This window comes from Urocitellus parryii, chromosome 1 (genome assembly GCF_045843805.1).
Source record: "Urocitellus parryii isolate mUroPar1 chromosome 1, mUroPar1.hap1, whole genome shotgun sequence".
Lineage (NCBI taxonomy): Eukaryota > Metazoa > Chordata > Mammalia > Rodentia > Sciuridae > Urocitellus > Urocitellus parryii.
In genome coordinates, this window is record NC_135531.1 from 263,571,779 (window position 1) to 263,595,700 (window position 23,922).

Sequence of the window (23,922 nt, forward strand, 5' to 3'; positions counted from 1 at the left end):
TTGAAATTTTCCCTCTATTTATTTATATTGCTCTTGTATAGTTGAATAATCACCCTTGCAGGGCATGTAGTGGCTGTGATCCTCCTCCAATTGGTGTGATCCGTCTACCACGCTGGCAGGCCCTAGGTCTGCTCTGCTGGTCGGTCAAAGGTCCGCCTACCCAGCAGGCACGAGGGGCACCTCTATCACTCCGCAGGTTGCTGGGCCTAACCTCCCGATGGGTCGAAGGTTCGCCTAGCTTTCAGGGGGCTGCTCCCGGAGCGAGAGCTAGGCCTCCCGGGGGAGCCCGGATGGTGGAGGCCGACTGCCGGTTCAGGCGGGGCGGGCCAAGCCGCACTGGGTGCCGGCGGCTTGCAAACGTGGCTGGTATCAGCAGGACTTAACTCCTGCACCCGCTGCGGGGGCACCTTTATCGCCGAGTAGCTGCGGTCGCGTGGTTGGGAACCGGGCGGGTGGGGCCGCTTCTCCCAGGGCGAGAGCTGGGCCTCCCGGGGGAGCCCGGATGGCGGAGGACTGCCGGTTCAGGCGGGGCGGGCCAAGCAGCTCCGGGATCCCGCGGGTTGCAAAGGTGGCTGGCGTCTGCAGGACTTAACTTCTGCACCCGCTGCCGGTTCGGGCGGGGCGGGCCAAGCCGCTCAGGGTTCCCGCGAGTTGCAAAGGTGGCTGGCGTCTGCAGGACTCAACTTCTGCACCCGCCATGTGGGCACCTTTATTGCCTAGTAGCTGTGGCTGCCTGGTTAGGAACCGGGCGGGTGGGGCCGCTTTTCCCAGGGCGAGAGCTAGGCCTCCCGGGGGAGCCTGTATGGCGGAGGACTGCCGGTTCCGGCGGGACGGGCCAAGCCGCTCAGGGATCCCGCGGGTTGCAAAGGTGGCTGGCGTCTGCAGGACTTAACTTCTGCACCCGCCACGAGGGCGCCTTTATCTCCAAGTAGCTGAGGGCACCTGGTTAGAAACCGGGCGGGTGGGGCCGCTTCTCCCAGGGCGAGAGCTAGGCCTCCCCGGGGGAGCCCGTATGGCGGAGGACTGCCGGTTCGGGCGGGGCGGGCCAAGCAGCTCAGGGATCCCGCGGGTTGCAAAGGCGGTTGGCGTCTGCAGGACTTAACTTCTGCACCCGCCACGTGGGCACCTTTATTGCCGAGTAGCTGTGGCCGCCTGGTTAGGAAGCGGGCGGGTGGGGCCGCTTCTCCCAGGGCGAGAGCTAGGCCTCCAGGGGGAGCCGCCTGCCGGAGCGGCTGATGGTTGGGGGACTAGACCTCTGTGCCCGAGTGGCCTTCCAAGATCCACTTCTCTGGGGCAACCTGTCACTTCGAGTAAACCTACCAGTTCACGGCAGCTCTCCTCTTAAGGAAGTTATGCTAGAAGTTCCTCCGTAGCTAGGCTGCAGCTGTTTCGATGAGTCTTTCATATCCCGTTAAAGTGGAGACGTTGGAGTCGCTGCTTCCTCGCCAGCCGCCATGTTGGATCCCTGGAATTCCTTTAAACAGCGAAAAAAGAATATTTTGTTCTGAAATTAGAAATATGAAGTTTAAAATGTAAAGGCCTGCCTCAGTGAATCCTTTAGTATTCTGAGTGTTATAACTGATGAAAACTGCATTGGTGTTTTGATGTATGAAATTTAAGACCTGAAGCCTATGCCATTTCTAAGAAAGGAAGGAGCTGAGCAGTGAGAAAGCTTTCCAAAACAAGAGAAACTTCTACTACTTGCCAGATTTATCTAGGATAGGCTCTATTTATGTTCAGTAAATTTTTTTGGACTTAAAAATGGATACAAATCAGAAATGCAGAAAGATTTATCTTTCAAAGCTGTGAGCACTGATAACTTAGTTTTTTACAGCATAATCAACTTTGTTTTCTTTTGTGGGGGAGAGTTTAATATGCCCGTCTACATAAAGAATATATACAGATTCTTTATCTTCACTAAGGATGTATAAGTTGAATTTACTCCCCCCACCAAGAAACAAATGTTTACTGAGTACTAACTATGAAGCATGAGCTAAAGATAACATAGGTCCACTACTTCAAGGACTCTTTGAGAGGAGAGAGGAGTAGAGAGATAATAAAGCCAGTAGTTAAAACAATGATGGGAAAAGACCACAGGAATAAGAGGAAAAGAGGCTTCTCTGAGGAATTAACATTTGCACAGAGTTCTGAAGGAAAAGGGGTGCATAATGTAATGAGGGCATGTTGTGCAAAACAGGTAGCATACACAAAAGCATGACAGTATGAAGACATGCCATGTGTTTAAGGATCCACAGATAGCTCTATTTCTCTAAGGGGAAGGTGGTGGTGAAGGTAAATAGGGAGGTTATTAAGAGCCTTGTGCACCTCGCTCAGCAGTTTGGATTTTGTGGCAGTGGGTGATCATTAAAGGATTTAAAAATAGCTCTGGTGGTGGCATAGGAGATGGACTGGAGGCCAGCTGAGAAACCCACAGTGGCCTGCTTGAAGCCTGAGTTAAAGCAGTGATGTAGAGACTGGAGGGGGGAATGGAGTTTGAAGGTACTTAGAAGGTAGAAGAGATAGGATTTGAGGAACTGGATGGTGGTTGGCCAGAAAAAAAATTGAAATTAACAGTCCTAGTGGGGATGACTAAAAGGATGATGTCACTATTAATTGTGGTAAAGAATAGAAGGAGCAGATGAAAAGATGTGTGTGTGTGTGTGTGTGTGTGTATAATTCTTTTTTTGGCATATGTTAAATTTGAGTTATTTGTTGACTGTCCCAGTATATATATTCAAAGGAAAGTTGGAAATAGAAAATAGGTGTGCGAAGCCCTGAAAGTCAGTTTTAATATATAGATTTAATAGTCTTAAATAAAGCCAGTAGTTAAAACAATGGTGGAAAAAGACCACCTCTTTCAGAGAGCATGGTGAGCAGAAAAGAGAGCCAGGTACTCCACTATGTGAGCGAACAATTAGGAGTAGATGTAAAAAAGAAGAGCTGTTACTAAACAAAACCAAGTGCTCCTACCTCCACCCTCAACAAAGGTCATCTTGGAAGGCATGAAAGAGAATGAGTGTCCAGAAGGAAGGACGGGAAAAGATGTTGCACAATGATGAGCAAAGGTGAGCTTAGCAGAGGGCCTTCAGGGGCTGGTAGTTAAGTTTTTGATGACTTCAGGGCCCAGTGTCAGTTGAGTAATGAGGTGGAACCTAGGTTACCTCGAAGGTACGGCTTTTCTGGCAAAGGGAGAGGACACATTAAGCTGCAGGAGAACACGGGGCCTATTTTCCTCTTTAAGTATTTAGAGTTGAGAGTGAATGAGCTGACAGAAGAAGGGAGATATTAATAATCAATCTGTTGGCAAGAGGGTAATTCTAATTTTGGAACAAAATGCTGAAAATGTGTCTTGTCAAAAGTACAGTTAAAATTACCTTTTAAATAATTGATGTTAGTACTGCTATAATCAGTATGTTAGTGCCCTTTGAATTAGCCATACAGTCTGTATATTTCCCTTTAATCTTTTTCTAATTGTAAAAAATCACATCAAGGAGTAAAATTTACTTATTTTAAGTTTTTATTATTGGTTGTTCATTGTATATATAAAGGATTGGGATCTCAGCTTCCTAGTTACTAAAGCATGTCACTTTCTTTTAACCTCATTTTTTTTAACAAGTTGGAATTTCTTGCTTAATGAATTTTATAGATATCCTACTTAGCTTTATTTATCTAAAATGTGAACTTAAGAAACTATGAGTAAGAGGTTGTTGCTTCAGAACATGTCTTATAGATTCCTTCTTATTGACTTGTTAATAAAAATACTGTTTAATAGGATTGCCTGAAATTTATACTGAAATTTTGTTGTATTTTCCACTGGCTGTTCTAACTACTTTCCAAAACATGCTAATTGGATATCACAGGTAGAATCTTCAGGAAGTCTGCCAGGTTGAATCCTTATAATCCTTGTTTATAAGTTTTTTTGTTTGTTTGTTTGTTTTGATACTGGGGATTAAATCCAGGGGCACTCAACCACTGAGACATATCCCCAGTCCTTTTTTTGTATTTTATTTAGAGACAGGGTCTTACTGAGTTGTTTGGGACCTTGCTCATTTGCTGAGGCTGGCTTTGAACTTTTGATCCTCCTGCCTCAGCCTCCCAAGCTGCTGGGATTACAGGTATGCACCACTGGGCCCAGCTACTGCTTACATCTTTAGGACTTTCTAAGCTGAGATATTTTAAATGACTTGGGTGAGAACTGTGAATTAAGGATTATGCACAAGGTTATAGTAGATACAGAGGGCTTGGGGCCATTTTGGATTTGCCTTTTGCTTTACACTAAAAAAGCCTTAATGATGCTCAAGGGAAAGTCAGTTAAGAAAGAAGAAAGCCAAAGTCAAATTCAGAAATGAATGAATATACTATAGAGAAGGAAGAGTTATGGTTTGTGTTTTGAAAGGGGGCAGGAGCAAACATGGAATTTCTAGAGGAAATTGGTACTTAATTTCTACCTGAGGGTTTTCTGAATTTGTAGGACATTGATTCTTGGATGATATTTACTGTTAAACCTGAGTTACCTTTTACTTTTTAGAATGGAAACTTTTAGCTTATGCTTTCTTTATTGTAGGAAAATAGTTCATGGGATAGTATAAATAGTATACTATAAGATTATTATATAAGATTATAGCTTGAAATTGCAGAAGCTGTTCAACTCCCCTTTTTTCCTTCAAAATTTATATATATATATATATATATATATATATATATATATATATATATAAATAAAAGAGGGGATGTAGCTCAGTGATAGAGCACTTCCCTAGCATGTGCGAAACCCTAGATTTGATCCCTTGCATGGCAAAATAAAAAAAGAAAAAAAGAAATGAAGCTTATTCTCTAGCATAATTTTGAATTTATTTGCCACACCAAAGAAATATCAGATGAACTCTTTCTTTTCTTTTCTTTTTTATCTTAATAATATCTCATTGCTTGCCTTTCTGAAGACATGGGTGCCTCCAAAGCCTGGTATAGTTGCCTGTAGGCAGCATGGGGCTATTGGATGGAAGTGGCTTGCCATCCAATTCCATGCATGTGAAACCCTGCCTTGTCCCTTGTCCCTTGAGCCTTGCTCCACTCCATTAACAGCAAGAGCTCTGGGAAAGAGTACTGATTCATTCATCTTCTGTCAGGTGCTGATTATATGCCAGGCATGATGTTTGTTCTTGGAATTCAGCTGTAAACTAGACACAATCCCTACATTCAAGGCAGAGTTCTAGGTAATAAGCAACTAAACTAAAAAAAGATGTGGTGATTTTAGATTGTAAATATTATCAAAAATATAAAATAGGGAAAATGATAGAATGTGATGAGGTGGTAGGAAGGGAGTGCAGGGGCTACTTTATGTACGGCATCAGGGAAAGCCCTTCTGAGGAGAGAATACTTCAGTAAAGATTAGGATGATTTAAAACAAGGGCCAATCCTAATTGTAGGTAGTGGAATGTGCTCATAATCTAGCAATTCAGAAGGCTGAGGCAGGAGGGCTGCCTGGGCAACTTAGCAAGACCCTATCTCAAAATAAGTTAACATTGGGATGGACATGTAGCTCAGTGGTAGAACACCCCTGGGTTCAATACCCAGTGCCTTTAAAAAAAAAAAAAAGGCCACCTCTCTTGGGGGAGACAGAAGAGGCAGGAATATTAAGCCCAGGACCCAAAAGCAGGAACAAGCTTGGATTGAGTGAAACTTGAAGAACCCAGCCTTGCTGCGTTGTGAGTGAGAAGTGGCAGGTACCAAGACTGGGGAGGTGGGTTGGTGCAGTCATTGTAGGACTTCTGGGATATAGTAAGGAATTCATTTTCAAGCAGAAGCCTGGTGACCAGTTAGAAGGTGATGGTAGTAGGCCAGAGGAGGGATGTTGGTGTCTGGCCAGAGTGGTGACTGTGAGGACAGAGAAGAGAGGTGGACAGACTGGTGGAGATACATTCACATTCCACTCTCCTGGGAGGTTTGGGGCAACTCTGGGTTCTCATTTCCTTCACAGCCTTCCTCCTGGGACTCTTTGATCTTGGGCAGCTCTCCTTTAGCCACCTGTTTGATCCACCACACATTGACTTCTAAGAGTGAGTGAAGGAGCAAGCGCAGAATGAGTAAGGGGGTGTTAAAAGATTTGTGATGAGAAGGTTATAATCCCAGATTGTTAGAACCTCATTTTCCCCAAGTAGTTAAAAGCGACTGTGTCTTTTTATAAGATGAAACTACTTTCTAGGAAGTCTACTACTTTCTAGTAGAAGGAATTACTACTCAGCGTGGGCCTATTTCCTCGGTTGGTTTAAGACATGTCCAATGTCCTGCTAACAAAAGTGGTTAAGGGCCAAACTTTATTGTTTCTTATGTCTGGTATGAGTCAAGTATCCCTCCCAAACCAAAGATGGAGTATCCCTGACTGTAAAATAGAAAGAACACATTTACAAACTTTCCACTTGTGTTCTCTTTCCCCAACAGTGTCTGCTGCACAGAGCTTTACATCCTCAAGAGCCTCTGCCCCCAATTCAGCAACATATTTTGAATATGCTAGAGCCCCCCACTGAAGTGACAGCAAAATGTCAGATTCCTCTCTCTAAAATAAAGAACCTTTTCCCTCTGACTGAAGCCATCAAGAAAAAGGATCAAGTAACTGCTCAGGACATTTTCCAAGACAAGTAAGTACCTGATGTAGTTGCCCTTAAGGTTAGTGATAGTCCTGGGGGCTCTGGAATTAAGGCACTGCCTTGGGGATTGTGGATTTGAGAAAGTGGGAGGAAGAAGCCTTCTGATGCTTGACCCTTGTGTTGGAATATTGGTTTCTCATTGATTCATTGTAGTCATATTTCATCCTTGCTTCTCACTTGGGATTTAGAACTACCTTCTGGGTTGTTGACATTTTGATCAGCATCAGATTCTTGGTGAATTATACAAAGGGAGGATAAGCAAAGTCTTTTAATATCTAAGGCTAAATTTTACCCTTTTTGAAGTGTGGAACTAGTGATGAGAGGAGTATATTGAAAGATGAGGTTCTTTGGTGGGGAGGTTAGGTGTTAGTGTAGCATTTGGAGGAAAAGTGGGAAGAGGAATGAAAAATCTAGCTTGCCTTTAACTATTTTGTGAATGTGGGAGGATATACTAACCTGGTTATTCTTTTAGGGAGTTACTTGTAGGTTAACAATTACACAATGCTTTTCATATGATCCTTCAATCAAGCTTACAAGTGGCTATTAAGTTTTTTTCTTATTAGATTCTATTCCGAATCTTTATATTAATTTCCATTCAAACGAAAACTTTATTCTTTATTATCCAGAATCATTTGGATATATAAATCTTGATTTCACCAGGTTTCAATCAACTAGTTATTGGTGACTTTTTTCTCAAACCAGTATTATCTATTCATTTCTTTATGCTGCATTTTGAGATTTGGCTTTACACCATGACACTCTTTTCATTTTTCTTTTGATTTGCTTCCCACAGCTGTATCTTCATTGAAAAAGCAAAGCTTATTATTTATAAATACCCCAGTTGAAGAATATGGAGTAATTTCCGGAAACCTTCGCTAGTTTCTATAAATCATTGATTTAGTGAATTACTGTCTAAGTCAAATAGACAACTTTGAATTTTTGTGTGACTTTTCAGAGGTTAATACCCCAAGCTTTGTTAGAATTGGGAGGGGAAAAAATTATATAGTCAATAGATTCTATCATGAGCATTCCTAACACATCCTGGGGAGACTTACAGCTCTTCTTAGTTTATCGTGCCTTCTACACAGGAAGAGTGTCTAAAAATCCACTTTCCCTCATCTCCCTGTATGCCTCTGGGTTAGTAGATGAGAACAGTTCAATAAAAGTCTGTGGCCTTTTCTTCCCATGACACCGGGCTCTGTCTCACTGCAATCACAGGCTATTCTCTCTCTGTGTATTAAAGCTCCAGTTCATGATCTTGATTACCTTCTGGTGTTGTGGGAAAGAAATGGGCCATTTTCTCCTCCTCCTTTGATTAGAATGTAAATTAGCTGGTTAAAAAATGCACCACAGAGACCCAGAAGGCTGTTGTTCTGTGATTTGGTCCCTGCTGTGATTGTACCTTCAGCCCTAGTCCTCTTGCTCACTCTTCTGGAGGCTGTGCACTAGGCTGAGCTTTTTGTTTTTTGCTCCCATAGTGGTTTGGGATGCAGCCAAGTAACCTGCCTGGGGCCTGGGAATTATCTCACTCTTACAGGCCTGTTTACACACCTGTTCTCTGCCCTTTTTCCTCAGAAGTCTTAGTTTTTAAGAAATTCAGAAATAATGCATTTGGCAAATATTTATCACATCCTTCCTGTATTCAAGAGAATGATTCAGTCCCTTCTGCAAAATTCTTAAAACTTTTCATTTTTATGATTAGGCTGTAGTCAGCTTTAGAGTAGTTTTCTTGAGGGGGAAAATATTGCTAACACTGAGCTGTATTTTTGTATATAATCACCATCCCTGAATCTAGGGTATACTTTTCCAGAGGAGGAGTGTGGGATTCAGATTGGGGAGTGGCAAATGTTGAATCAGGAAGTATTGTAGTCCTGAGCTGAGAATCACTAGTTTTTTTCCCTATCTTTGTCATTCTTGATCTGATTTTGGTTAAATAATTTTACCTTTATGAGATTTTCTCCATCTAAAAATGGCCTTATCTATGAAATGACAGATGTTAAAATACTTCAGGTTGGGCTGGGGATGTGGCTCAAGCGGTAGCGCGCTCGCCTGGCATCCGTGCAGCCCGGGTTCGATCCTCAGCACCACAAAGATGTTGTGTCCGCCGAAAACTGAAAAATAAATATTAAAGATTCTCTCTCTCTCTCTCTTTCTCTCTCTCTCTCTCTCTTTAAAAAAAAAATACTTCAGGTTATTTGGAGGGAAAGCAATAGTCAGAGCCCAAACAATAATAATATCATTATCAATGAAAAAACAATGATAATGTTTTCATTATGGGAGAAGGTCCACTGTTCATCTCGAATCTATTGAATACTTACTGTTAGATGTAGTTTTTTCATTTTAAAGGGGAAAGAGCATCATTTGATACTCCACTCATATGGTGTATTAAATATACCCAAGGCATAGAAGCATTTCTTCCCTTAATGTTGGTGTACCTCATCAAAATGAAAATATCAAAATTAGGACTTCTGAAGTTATAATCCTCCTTGTGCAACTAATACATATGTAATCTCAATTTCTTTTTGTCCCTGTGCAGATAGTCTAAAAAGTTTTCTGTTCTTTTCAAGTCCCCAAAGACTTCTCCCACTATACTGGCACTCAGTAATCCTTACCTGATTAATGGTTTAGGTTTAGATTCCAGAGTCAGCCAATGTGAGTAGTTCCCCTTGCTCTGCAATGCGATAGTACGTATAGGTTTCTTATCCTCCGTAAGCCTCACTTTCCTCATGGGCAAAATAGGGATAACAGGAATATCTGTCTCGCCAGCATAGTGGCTCATTCCTGTAGTCCCAGCTATTTAGGAGACTGAGACAGGAGGATTGCAAGTTCAAGGTCAACCTCAGCAACTTATGAAGACCCTGTCTCAAAATAAAAAATAAGAAAGACTAGAAAATGTAGTAAATGTAGTGGTAAAATGCCCCTTTTGTTTCCCCAGTGCAAACAAAAACAAAAATGTATATATGTAAATATTTTTAAGATTAAATTTAAATAGAAAGGAATACCTTTCTCATGGAGTTTTCATGGGGGTTAGTTGAATAATGTTTGCTGTTCATCTGGAACCCAATACATTGCCTAGCACACAATAACAGTGTTTGTCGGTAAATGATTTGGAAAATCTAAATTATTAGCATGTTAGCAACAGTGACAACAACAGTGATGGTAGTAGCTACGAAGTGGGAATGCCTCAATTTTCTGGCTAATATTATCTAAAAACATATCTGTATTGCATCTACCTTTACTTTCTTTTTTTTTCCTGTCTCAGTGGAATTGTGTCCCAAGTCCAGTCCAAATTTCTTCCGTTTTTACCTATGCCCTGAGCTCTCTCTTCTGTGTCCTCTGGTACTCTAGCCCACTAACAGCTTCTCTCTTTGTATATTTTCAGTATCTTCCTCTCTCATACCTCTTTTTCCTCCTCATCTAAAAATAAAGCAATCCCCCCAGCCTCCTCCCTCTAATTACTACCTGTTACGAATTACTAATCTAATTATTATCTTTCCTCCACAAGCCAGCTTTATTACAAGTCTACATTGCTTCTCTTCTCAGCTTTCACTCCCTTTTGCCCCCTCCACCTCTCTGAAACTAGACTTCCAGAAGACAAACATGGCTCAGTTCCCTTTAGCTTTGAAGTCCTTCTCTTTCATAACTTTTCCTTTTTAGCGTTTGACATTGTTAGTTATTATTTTCTTCTTGAAACTCACATATTTTCTTTAATTTCAGCTTCTCCAGATTTCCCAGTCTTTGATAACTCCCATTCATATTCTTCAGGGGCTGCCTTTCTTTCCCTACCAACCTAAAATGTTGATGTAAGCTTTATCCTCAGAAAATAACTAGCATTTATTGAGCACAGGTAAAAAGCTGAGTGCTTTACTTGCATTGTCTGTTTGGATCCACTATGAAGTAGGTTATTTTATTGACACTATCTTAATATTGAGGCAACTGAGTATTAAAGATAAGAAACTTGCTCAAGATTCCAGTTGGTAAGTGTTGGAGTAAGGATTTGAATGCAGGCAGTCTGATTCCAGAGCTTACACTCTTAGCTGTAATTCCATTTTGCCTTAGCAGTACGTGTCCCAAGACTTTTTAAAATTTCACTTATAGAAATTTGAAAACTAAATACCTCCCTGCAGCCTGGATTTTCATCCTATCCACTGTATAACTTAAGCATCTGTAGTTACCTGAAGTTCAGTATATCCAGAAATTGTCATCATCTTTCTTCTTCAGTGCCCCCTTTCAAACCTCCCTTCATACTGTTATTCTGTATTTGAATGAATGACACCTAATTTCCTGCAAGGCATTCCTTTCTTTACCTTTCCATATCTAATTGGTTTACCAAGCTATATTAAATTTGCCTCAAACCACCACTTTCACTTCAGGTTGGTATAGTGGCTAATGGCATTGATTTTGGAGTCAGATAGATTCTAAACCCAAGCATTTCCGCTTAATAGCAATTGAAAGTGGCAAGTTGCTCTCTGTCAAGTGGCAGTAACAAATACCTGCCTTTGAGGAGCCTTCATTTGCTTATCTATAAAAGGACAATGATAATAGCTAACTCATGGGGTTATTACAAAGTTTAACTGAGATAATTTAAATGTGCTTAGCATATGATGTTAGCTCTTAACAGCTTCACCCACTGGCATTACTTTTATGTATGCCTTCTCATTTTAGTTTGCTTTACTAAGATAACTTCTTAACCAGTCTAGTCTCTTTTTCTTTTCCCAGTCTAGTCTCTTTCCAAGCCATCCTGCTGAGTGTTTTGTTTTTTTTTTTTCTCAACATGTACCAGTTTATTGTAAAAGATATTACAAAAGATACAGAAGAAGGGATGCACAGGAGAAGGCATGTAAAGGAGTGTAGAGTTTCCATGCCCTCTGGGCATGCTACACTGTAGGAACCTTCTGTGTTCAGCTATCTGAACTTAATTCTTTTGAGTTCTTATGGAGACTTTTTATTACTAGGTATAATTTATTAAGTCAGTGGCCAGTAGTGATCAACCTAAATTCAGCCCCTCTCTCCTTCCCAGAGGTGAAGAGTTGGACAAGTCTTGCTGAAGTTCCTATCCTGAAGCTACCTAGGGCTGCAAGCCAAGGGTTTTTTGTTTGTTTGTTTTAAACGCAAATATACAATCATATCACTCCTGCTTAAAATTCTTTAATGTCACGACTCTTGAACTTTTCTTCTTCTTTTTTTTTTTTTTTTTTTTTTTGCCTCCTGTTGTATGGGGGATTGGATCCAGGGGTGCTTTACCGCTGAGCTACATTCCTAGCTCCTACTCACATTTCTTATGCCTGTAATTTATATATTTTCGAGCCTCATCTCTAACTACTTCCCAGCTTGTGCTCTATGCTCTAGCCTAGTACAACTACTTGCTATTATAGGGGATATGCTGCTCATAATATTTTCATTGTTTTTATATTTTTTTTATTTGGTATTTTTCTATACCTAGGGTTTAGAGATAAGCTTAGTGACTGACACATTATCAATATTCAGCAAATGTTTGGCTACCTAAATGAATTACAAAACTTATACATATTTGTGAAAGAAAGTGAGAAAAGGAGAAAAAACAAATACGCTGGTCACATCATCCAAATGTAGCAGTTGTTGACATTTGTGTGTATGTTGTAGTTTTGTATGGGTGATTTCTACGTTCCAGAGCTTAGTGTCCTCACAGATAATTTGGGGATGAGAGTTGTTTTTCTTTCACACCTCACATGAATGCAATGTATGAAAAATTTCTAATACTGCTGTTAACCATTTTTCACTACTTTTTGCTTATTTTGCAGCTGTTTTTATGTACCTGGGACTGAGAAATTGGTATACATATCTCTTCACCCTTTCTTCCTTATAGTTTTATTTTGGAGGAATTAAAAAACTCTTCCATTTAATTCAGCCTCATATTTCCACAGAATTTAGCATAGTGCTTTCTAAATTTTTAAAAATTTAAATGATTCTAAATTTTACTTTATAAGTTAATGAATATTGTTGCAAGGGCTAGTTGATATAGTAATGGTACTTTTCACCAGTGTTTTCTTGAAGAGCCAGCTGAAGTTCAGATAATATAGTAACTTATTAAACTCTAGGTAAACAAAAAATAAACCATCATGAACACCTTCAAGAAAGTATGACCCTAGTGCTAGTCCCCAATGCTAGTCAGGGACAAAACTGAGACTGCAATCCAGTCTTTTGTCTTTAGATTTCCAAAAGTCCTGTCTGTCTCCTGGGAAGAACTGGCAAAGGTTAACTGAAATAGCTGCATAACTGGCTCTGACTTTTTGTTGTTAATGTTGTTGTTGTGCCTGGGACTGAACCTGGCCTTGCACATTCTAGGCAAGTGCTCTGCTACTGAATTTCTTCCCAGTCCAATGACCTTTTTTTCCCTAAAATACTCAACACCCAGTGGAATTTCATTCTTCCTTAGTTTGTGCATTTTTATTCCATTTTTGCCATAAAGGTTTTGTGTGTTTGGTTTTTTTCCTTCTACTTTCAAGAAAAGGGCTCTGAAAGACAGCCTTTGTTTCCTTTTCTGGTCACCTCTTCTCTGCTTCTCAGAGGGAAAAGGTCAGTAGTGAATGGAAAAGATGTCAAGTAATGCAAGTTTTAATTCGCATACATATGGCTGTAATGATTTTGTTGTTGTTGCCTACATGTAAAAGGAGATTTATTACTGAAATACTGTCGTGGAAGCCAGATTTTACCATTACTTCTTTTTTTTTTTTTTTTTGCTTCATTTTTAAGATAGCCCCCTCTGTAAAGATCATTGTCTGAAGGCTGAGGCCTTGAACCACACCAAAAAAAAGAAAGAAAGAAAGAAAAAAAGAAAGCAATACATTTAGATACTAGTCTTGAAAAATCACTGAGAGTACATTTTAACTGGTCTTACCACAGAAAACATGGATAACTGTGTGGGTAATGTGTGTTAATTAGCTTGATGTGGCCATTCTACAGTGTATACATATTTCAAAACATCATGCTATACATGTATAATAATCATTTGTCAGTTTAAATAAGTTTTAAGAAAGGAAATACTAGATCATAGTTATTAATTTCTTAATAACTGATGTCACTCAAGCTTTTTTTTTTTTTTTGGTAGAGGGATTAAACTCATGGGCGCTTAACCACTATGCCTCATCCCCAGCCCATTCATATATTATCTAGAAACAGGGTCCAAGTAAGATGCTTAGGGCCTTGCTAAGTTGCTGAGGCCAGCTTTGAACTTGTGATCCTTCTGATTTAGCCTCCTGAGCTGCTGGGATTACAGGCATACACCACTGCATCGGCTCAACCATTTCTCAGTGGCTGCCTTACCCTGATTATTTCTCTGTGAGAAAATTCTTTATACCTTTACATTCCGCAGCAAATGGGAAGAGTCTTTGGCTTTCATTTTCTTCTTTGCAATTAACCTGACCTCCTCTTGATTTTAAAACAGGTTATTAAAACCAGCATGTTACTTGAGGGAAAATGTATGTACTTTCTTGGACTCATCTTTCCCGTAGTACACAGATGCTGTTGGACTTGGTTATCACACCATACAAAACAGAATTAGGTTTATAAAAGAACAAATTAAAAGGGTTTTTTGCAATTTTTTTTTTAAGTTCAGGACTTCTTTACAAATCTCTTGTGTATTTAAAGATTGTCTAGTAAGTTTTGGTAGTTGTAAGTAGAAACTTATAAAGTTATGACACACATGATGAGAAGTTGGATTATGGGACCTATCTTCTTCTGTGAACATGGAAAGCTATTAGCTTTTGGTTTCAAGACAGAGGCTAGCAAATGATGTCTGAAGGGTAGATGGTTTTCTTATTTAAATGTAAGTTTCTATCCCCTGTACTTGCAGTTTTAACTTCTCCGAGGACTTTGTGATACAACTGCTTATTATGATCTTGTACTATTGTAAAGCAAAGCCAGAACTGCTCCGGGTTGGGCTCCCAGGGGCCCTGTGGCTGGAAGTGGGAGGAGGGCTGTTCATGAGGAAGAATTACATGCTGTGGCTGTTTCTAATGCTTGGAAAATAAGTTACACTTTTCATATCAAAACTTCTGCTTTTTGTATTTTGTTTTGTTTTAAGGGGGAAAGTAAACCTTTTTTTTTTCTTTTCTAGCCATGAAGAGGGTCCCACTGCTAAAAAATGTAAGACTGAGGAAGGGGAAGCCCACTTCAGTGTTTCCGGCCTGGCTGAAGTCAATATCACAAAGGTAAGCAGAGCCTTGTTAATGTTCTACCCTTTTCAGGAAGGTAGGGACTTGAACAGATGACATCAAGTTTCATTGGTCAGTTAATGCCACTCTTTCTCTGTGTACTGTAGAGACCTATTCCATACTTCTTCCTTTAAGTAAAGAGTTAACTATACAATTGTATAATATATAGAGCTCCAAATAATATGTAGGTGTAGAATACCTCAGTGGTAGCACATTTTATGCAGATTTTTTTCTTGTTGCCTTCATTTTGCAACTTTCCATTTAGTCAAAATGGGGTAAGTGGGGTAAAAGTTATCAGTCTTACTCTCCAAGTACATAAAATTTTAAGTTAGTATAACTTTCCTATTTCTTATCTAATACCCAACTTCAAAACAGGATTCAGAAGTTTAGGATTTTCCCAAACCAAGTATTTTTTGACACTTGAGAGCTTTATTTAATGAGAAGATTTTTGAAACTTGAAAATATCACCTTTTTTAAAATTGCATTATTATAATTCAATGGATCTTAAAACTTGCCCTTTACTAGCAAATTACACTAAAAGGGATATTCAGCATCATGGCTTGCCTTTATGTCTGCCTCAAACAGAAATGCTCTCAGAAAAATCGGGTGTCTGAAAAGTGATTTAGACTTCATTTGTATACTTTTATAGTATACTTATTTGTTTTGAGAGCTTTTCTATGTACTATTCCAAAGCAAACTGGAGATAGTAGTACATTTTGTACTAAAGTTTCCCAGCGCAAATAGGAACTCCATTGCTTTCTCCCATGTGGCCCATTAAGGTTGGGACCAGCAAATTAAAGATACAGTTAGAAGGTATCATTAATTTTGGCAGAGAGTTGCATCTTTGAAACTTTCTCTCCTAGCACTGTAGACTTTATACATGATCTGCTTTTACTTTTTTGAAGACATGTTCAATTTGGACATATTTGTGTGTTCTGCCAAAACTTTAATGCTAAATGACCAACAACAGTCCTCCCGAAGGGGCAGTTAGGTGAATCAAGCATTAAGCTGATATTTCTTATATTATTGTAGTGGAGCAAATACTATGAACTTATACTAGAGCATCCTCCCTTTTCTTATTGGTTAAGTTTTAGTATGTACAGGCAGTACCTGTACCACATAAAGCCCTCAAGCTTGGCTTGTTTCTGATGACCCTCTAGAAACAAGTCAACTTGCATAAAGAAATATGAGTGAAAAGATTTGGGCAGCTGTGTGACCACTTGAATCTGCTTATAACAATGCCCTAGGAATGAAAATGATAGAAAAAGCCTCCTCTTTGTCTTTAAGAACACATTTATTGGGCTGGGGATGTGGCTCAAGCAGTAGCGCACTTGTCTGGCATGCACAGGGTGCTGGGTTCAATCCTCAGCACCACATAAAAATAAAATAAAGATGTTGTGTCCACCGAAAACTAAAAAGAAATAAATATTAAAAATTCTCTCTCTCTCTCTCAAAAAAAAAAAAATATTTATTACATGAAACCATCTGGTTTTGCCTGAGATGCTACCAAAAAGAGAAGAGACTTGTAGGTTCATTGTCTGTGGGTCTGTTTCAGGTTGGAAGTGTGAATCCTGTTGAAAACTTCCGTGCTCTAGTGAGACAGAAGAATGCCAGCTTTGAGGAAGGTGAGTGCCTTGCCATCAGGTTGGCATTCAAGAGAAGCTACATAATTAAGATAATGGATTTAAGATCCAGATTAATAGCTGTTGCTTTTTGTTGTAATGTTTTATGCTGCTTTTATCTTTATTGGCAGGTCTTTGCAATTGTTCATTATTAGGGGCTCACTAAGGCCGCATTATGAGCATGTGGAGGAAAATATAGCACAATTCTGTCTCCAAAGAGAACTAATTTATAGGTCTCCTTGTTAAGGAAACTTGGGACCAGACCATGGAATTTTAGTTTCACTTCATTGAAGTTCTTTGAGGTCTTGTGAGTGAGCTTGGATCCTTTCTTCCTGTTTTTAGAGATACAGTTCTTGTTTCAGTCTTAAGTTTAGTCCCCATTATTGTAGTCCTAGAAATACTTTGCTGCTGCCCCTAGATTTGATTCTTCTCAAACTGACCACATCCTCACATTTTTCTTATCAGATATAACCTAGAATTTCATTTAGACTGGGGCTAATATCAGTATAGCCTTCAGAGACAGATGGAGGGTCTGGGACCAATGTTTATTCACTGGATTGTGTTCAGGTTCCTATTCATATGCCATTTGAAGAGTTGCATCTGGCAGTCGGTAATCCTGCAGGTTTGTGTTTGTATACAGTATATTACCTTCATTTTGGATGCCCAGGGTCAGGCCTCTTTTTGAGCTGCCTTTTGGGTGTGTATTTATGTTCACATGTGCACAGAACTTCTCTTCCAGCATGGTGACATTTTAGAGGTAAAACTGATCTTTTAGTGCCTGTTAACACTACTACCTAACTTAGGTCTAAGGCACCTTACTACTTGCAGTTTAGTAATCTGGCAAAATGACTGGACCTACTATGCTGTTGCTCAAAGGTAATCATAACTAGTTGGGCCTCAAAGAAAGCAAGCAGTCTACCAGGCCAAGTCCTATTGGCAAGAACACCAAAGGCCAAGCCCATGAGAATTTCCCAGGAAGACCAGCTTCATCATCATCTGCAGTCTTAATTGGGCTATGTATTTTTGGTGTTTTTAGATGAAAGACCTTTTGTCCTGCCATGAGTTGCAGGAGAAAAGCTTTGGGGTTTAACATAAAATAAAACTTAATCTAAACAGAAAAGGGAAATTTACAATCTAAGTGACAGTTTTCCAGGAGGACTGGTGAAAGTAGAATTTCCCTCTTATGTAATTTGAGGTGATCATGATAGACTTTCATAGTGTGGAACCTGTGTTATAGTCTGTTTTTTTTGCATGTTGTGACTATTTAGAATGTGGCAGACAAGTCAGTGGACCTGTTATCTATCATGATTATTGTGTTTCTGAAGAAAGATTGAGAGCTTCTTAGCTTTTAATTTCAAGGACCTTGCCAAGTCTGGTGTCCTCCCTTTGGAAGCAGTTGGTCTCCCTGGTTGTTTTATGCATGATCTTTTCAGGGATTAAATCTGGCTGTGATCACCATTAAGTGGTTATAGTGCACTCTGGTTATTTTGTGTCTACTATGTGCAAGACATTGTGCTAGCTTTATTATATTCTTTGTTTCATTTACTCTGGGGAGCAATCCTGCAGTTAAGTGAGGAAGCTGAGAAAATGTTAGAGCTTTAATAGCTGGTGTCAGAATTTTCCAAAGGAGAGTATGATTTGTACTGGGAAAATACTTTGAATGGTGCTTAGGGGAGAGAATGGGTCTTTGTTTGGTGACCAGGCAGTTCTAGAGCTTTAGAGGAAAGATAAGTGCCTCTGACTCAGAAGTAGAAAACCTGGAGCTGGTTCAGAAGAAGAGGAGTGAGGTGAAGAGGTAAGAAGGAGCCAAAGGAAGTGAGAGTTTAATACATGGGCACAGCCTTCCACAGCATGTCCCCAAGTCCTCACAAATAACCAGTGTCAGGAAAACTCTAGGGATGCTGAGTTGGTGTACTTTGTTGGTGAAGAGGCAGCATGGTTTCTGGAATTACTTCAGGCAGAGCAGAAAATACACCTGAGAACACAGGAGATCAGAGTCTGAAGATACCATGAGAGAGTAAATTCCTGGAACTTTACACAAGCTTAGGAAAACATGGTTTCTCCCAGGCCAGGGAACTGGGGATTTGTAGCAGTCTTATAAATATAATAAGGGTAAGTGGACTAGACGGCCTATAGGTTACATAGGTAGTATTATCTCCATTTTAACAATGGAAACACTAAGAATGACAGAGATAGACTTTTCCCAAACCACACCGGGATTCAAACAAACACATGTCTCTTTAACATACTGGATTTCTCTGCTTAGCCACATTTCCTAACATTTCCTAACAACTTTTTTTTCTATGCTTTTAAACAAATCATGATAAGGTCATGTATCTGAAACCTTGTTCCTATGGATAGAACTTTTTATGAGTAGACTGCCCTTTCATGTTGAATTTGACTTTTGAGTCCTAGCACATTGCTAGTGTTGTAACAGTGGATATCCCTCTGTACCTCATTCGAGGGCTTGGTGAATCAGAGCTTTCCAGTGACATCACAAAACCAGACTTCCCTCCGAGCTGTCAGAAAATAGGACTACCTGCTTATTAGCCACTAGTTCTGCTCTGTGGTTCGCACTAGGCTTCTCTTTTATCCTTCCCTCTCTTGCTTCCAGCTCCGGAAATTTTGTCTCCTCATTGCTTGTTCTTCTGCTTGGGCATCTCTTTAGTAAGGCCCTTTATGAGCCAAGAACCACTTCCCTTTCCCACTAAAGAGCACTCCCTAGAGATGTTAAGCAGCCTTTAAGGTAGTGATGTCCTTTATCCCTGTGAGAGGCCTCTGTCTAGGAAGGGGAAGGGAAGCCCTTTCCTTTTCTCCAGTCTGCCTTTTGATTTAGTTGCCAAAAGTATGCTCAACAGTAGGTAGTTGGTAAGATTGTTTTACCCAGTGGTAGAACTAGGCCATTTCACTGGAAATATCTTCTGTCAGGCCTAATTATAGAATAGTCACACCAAGAGAATGGTGATACCGTTTTCCAATATCAGCAGTATATAGTGGGAAGCTATACATTTTCTTATCTTCTGGTTTTCAATGTGAATGTTTCTTGTTCTAACCTTACTGGTGGAGAGGAGATAATTCACACTAAATCCCAGGTGATGTGTTCTTCCTGGCCACTGGTGTTTCTGTGAGCTGTCTTGAAAGCTCTGTTAGGTACCCTTCTTCTGCTTGTGCCTTTCCTTCTTTTCTCCTATGTGCCCTGTCATTCTGCCACCATAGTTTCAATAGAGACCATGGCTCTAAGTACAGTCATCTATCAGTTGTGAATGTAGGGTTGTTTCACTATGCACGCTATTCATAAGTGCATTATCACCTTCGTCTATGGTCTGTTATCCGTGGTCATGGTTTATATAGACTTCTCAGAGCCTCCTCTGGTGTAGTCTGTCCACTTGTTTGAATATGCTCCCCCACCCAGCTCATCAGTAAAGCTGTTGAGGAGGAACACTATGGATTTCCAACTGTTTGCCCCTTCCCTACTCTACTTAGGAAGAGTGCTAAAATGGTCAAAAGATAGCAAATTGGAGAAAGCAAAGCCACATTGCTTCAATCTTTCATGCAGTTCCTGCGCGATTGAAATATGTCTGAATTTATAAATTCCATTGAGTGTGGGACAATTATGTAAAATAGCTAGAATGTTCCTTGTGTGACAGAAACAGGCTCTCAGAGCCTGTCAGAAAAGATGGATATATGGAGACAGCTAATAGGATTAGATGTAACTAATTTTATAATGAGATGATTCTCTTTCATGTCCCTTGTTTTTGCCATTTAGATTATAGGGTCTATATTAGGCTTCTGCATAGTGACAGGGTAGTAGAACTCCATTCCACTAAATTGAATTCACAAGAGTATGACTTGTTTAAAAACAAAAAATCAAAAACCTGGGAATACATTCTAAGTAGAAATGCTACAGATTCCCAAACAGTTGCCACTTACATTGGATCTGTGTACAGTGTGTACCTGTCCCTTTGATTAGAAGATTGTATCCATTTCTTTTGTGGCTGCTGAGGCACCTAATTTCTCTAGTTTTTCTTTCCATTCGTTTTGGATCATATCTTATCCCTGAGTCTTTTTGCCTTACTTTTTCACCTTTTCTTATTTTCATCATCACAAACATTATTTTAATTTTAAAAGATATTTCTTAAAATTCACTTTTCCAAAGTTTTCCAGCAGAAGGAAAAATGGGGTACAATTGTGATGATATTATATTAAAACCAAATATGGAGATTTCTTGGAAAATTGGGGAATGGAACCACCATTTGACCCAGCTATCCCTCTCCTTGGTCTATACCCAAAGGACTTAAAAACAGCATACTACAGGGACACAGCCACATCAGTGTTTATAGCAGCACAATTCACAATAGCTAAACTGTGGAACCAACCTAGATGCCTTTCAATAGATGAATGGATTAAAAAATGTAGCATATATACACAATGGAATATTACTCAGCAATAAAAGAGAATAAAATCATGGCATTTGCAGGCAAATGGATGGAGTTAGAGAAGATAATGCTAAGTGAAGTTAGCTAATCCCCAAAAACCAAATGCTAAATGTTTTCTTTGATATAAGGAGGCTGATTCATAGTGGGATAGGGAGAGGGAGCATGGGAGGAATAGACGAACTCTAGATAGGGCAGAGGGGTTGAAGGGGAAATGAGGGGACATGGAGTTATTAATGATGGTGGAATTTGTGATCATTATTATCCAAAGTACAGGTATGAAGGCACGAATTTGTGTGAATATACTATGTATACAACCAGAGATAGGAAAATTTGTGCTTTCTCTATATAATAAGAATTGTAATGCATTCCGCTGTCATATACAAATAAATAAGTAAATAAAACCAAATAGATCTTTGTTTTAAACGATGTAGCAGCACTATCCCATTTGCACAACAGTTTATTTATGTGGAGTATGCAATTTTCTGCTGAGTCAAGCTCTAAATGGGATCCTTGATCATTGTTCTCTAGGAAAAATTTCCTGTGTGTGTGTGTGTGTGTGTGTGTGTGTGTGTGTTTTATTTTTGTAATTGACCCTGATTTATGTAATCTTGGGTGTGAATTATGTAATTTTTCATAGCTCTGTCTACACAAAGATTAAAAATGTGGCCTCTGTCTATATGCACAGATCTAGTCAGTTAAAAGCAAAAATTAGTTCTGTCAAATAACTTGAATATCTTAAAAGAAAGATACTAAATACAGTGGTGACTAAAATTTTAAAATTTTAAACATCTTTAACTTATGAAAGTGTTTTTGTTGTTGTTGTTTTGTTTTGTTTTTAATAACAGTTTGGTATACTTAGTTCTTTCCCAAAAGAGCACCAATGCATCTAGTCATGAAAGAGGTTTAGTCTGTACTTCATATATTTTCATTTGTTCTTCACTGGCTTCCTTTTTGACTCATTTTAAATTGTTAAATCCCAGAACTTAATGATCCAGGATTATTTTATCAAGACAAGCTGTCTTGATAAAAATAAATAAAAATAAAAATCAGTCTGTTTAGAATCCGAGAGGATACCTGCTGAGAGGGTGTGTTAGTATTTGACATGGTAAAGACACATCAGTGGTCCTTAGGGTCTTAGTCATCTTCCATGTGGGTGACTGAAGTCAAGCTATGTAGTAAAATGACTTCCCTTAAACTTGCTGACTAATTTTTCTTCTTTTATGTTACAAATTGAAAAGTTATCTTTCCCTCTGGCTGAAAACATGGCTCTTAAGAACACATTTTCTGCATCAGAGCCCAGATCCATGCAAGCTGGCATTTTACTTACTGAGCCATTGGCTTGTATTGACCCCTGCCATCAGTGTAGCCCTTGTTCACAGGCAGCTCTCTTGAGATGCAGAGTTCACGGGTGCTCAGAAGAAAGGGGTATTCCATACAGCTTGCTGTTGGAGTTGACCTTTGCAATCACTGCGCATGAATATTATTTGTAAGGCAGAAAGCAGTTGAAGTACTTACAAGTTTTTTTTTTTTCTATCTCCTATAAATTCTGTGATTCTTCCTTGCATGGTAGATCATTATCATGCAGGGCAGTGCACTTGGTTTTCCTTGAATTGGGCTGTCTTCAAGATTGCTTCTTAAGCCCAGCTGGTTGAAAAAGGAAACTGATTTCAGATTGTGCTGATGTGCAAACTGCTTTAATCAATGACTTAAAGTGACTGCTTATGGCAAGCAGCAGAAGCTCTTAACCAATTAAGATTTTTGGAAAGGATGTTAGGCTTTTGTTAAAATAGGCACTAATCAGCTGAAATGTGTTAAGAGGATCCTAGAAACAGCTTGGAGTCTCACTTAAATGTAATAAAAGTGTTTGGGTCCTGTCCTTTCAAATTGCAAGCCCAAGGCCAAAAATATGCTGATGCAGAAAGAAGTGGCAAGTGTAATTTGGTACAGTTAGTCCCGTCTTATAGGTCCATGCATATCTGCATAAAACTTAAAAAAAAAAAAGAAGAAGCAGCAGCAGCAGCAGCAGCCATGCTTGCTTCTCTGGCCAGAAGAGAAGGAAAAGAGTTTCATTCTGATAAAGAATGCAGTTTCAGCAGGGATTAAGAATATTGTTAGCCTAGATGTCTTTGGAAATAGAAGAAAAATTTGTACGCGCGCGCTCTCTCTCTCTGTCTTAGAAGCATTTTTTGAATAAGAACTGTCTTTTAATCTTTTTTATAATTTCTTTACCCTTGAATCCTCTAGTATTTTCTTGCACATTAAGAGTAAAATTTGCTGTCCAAGCTTTTATAATTATTCTGTAATAGAAACGTCTAGTATCTATGGCATATCTCCACAAATCTCATAGATAAATTGTACTTATTACCAGTTTTTTTACAACTTTATTGAAGTAAAATTTTCTATTATGTAGTGTACTTGTAAGAAACGTTGGTGATCTTTTGTAAATTTATAGTTGTTGTAGAGACACCACCACAATCCAATTAAAGAATGTTTTCTTTACCCCCAAAACATTCCCAGTCTGTTGATAGTCAATTTTTGCTTCTACCATTTTCTTTTTATGTCAGAATTATATTTTGCTGTATGAATGTGGCATATTTATTTATTTACCAGTTGATGGACATTTGAATTGTTTACATTTTGGAGTATTTTACAAATAGTGGTTCTGTGAACATTTACATGTAAGGGTTTTTGTGTGTTTCTGTTTTCACTGGGTAGGTGTGGAATTGCTGGGCCATATGGGAAGTTTATGTTTAACTTTTCTAAACTAGTCAAACTTCAAAAGTTTTTTATTTTCATCCCCACCAGCAACATATGAGGGTCTCAAATATGTTTCTTCATCAGTTTGATAATGCTAGTAAAATCAAGTCTTTTCAGTTATGACTAACTGAAACTAACTAAAAGTGGCTATATTTTGGTATATCATTGTGATTTTAATTTACAGTTTTTTGAAAACTAAAAATATTGGTCATTTTTATGTACTTATTAGCCAGTCACATCCTTATAGGTGAAATATAGATTCAAATTGTTT

The 23,922-nt window shown here is 39.2% G+C and overlaps 1 protein-coding gene across 1 annotated transcript in view; it reads left to right on the top strand.

Annotated features, from left to right (window-relative positions):
- Positions 1–23,922, top strand: part of Xrcc5 (X-ray repair cross complementing 5) — an 88,024-nt gene that overhangs the window by 35,651 nt on the left and 28,451 nt on the right. The window contains exons 14-16 of the mRNA XM_026402366.2: positions 6,439–6,635; positions 14,740–14,833; positions 16,392–16,461. Of these exons, the coding sequence (XP_026258151.2) occupies positions 6,439–6,635; positions 14,740–14,833; positions 16,392–16,461 (361 nt within the window). The remainder of the gene's footprint in view (positions 1–6,438; positions 6,636–14,739; positions 14,834–16,391; positions 16,462–23,922) is intronic.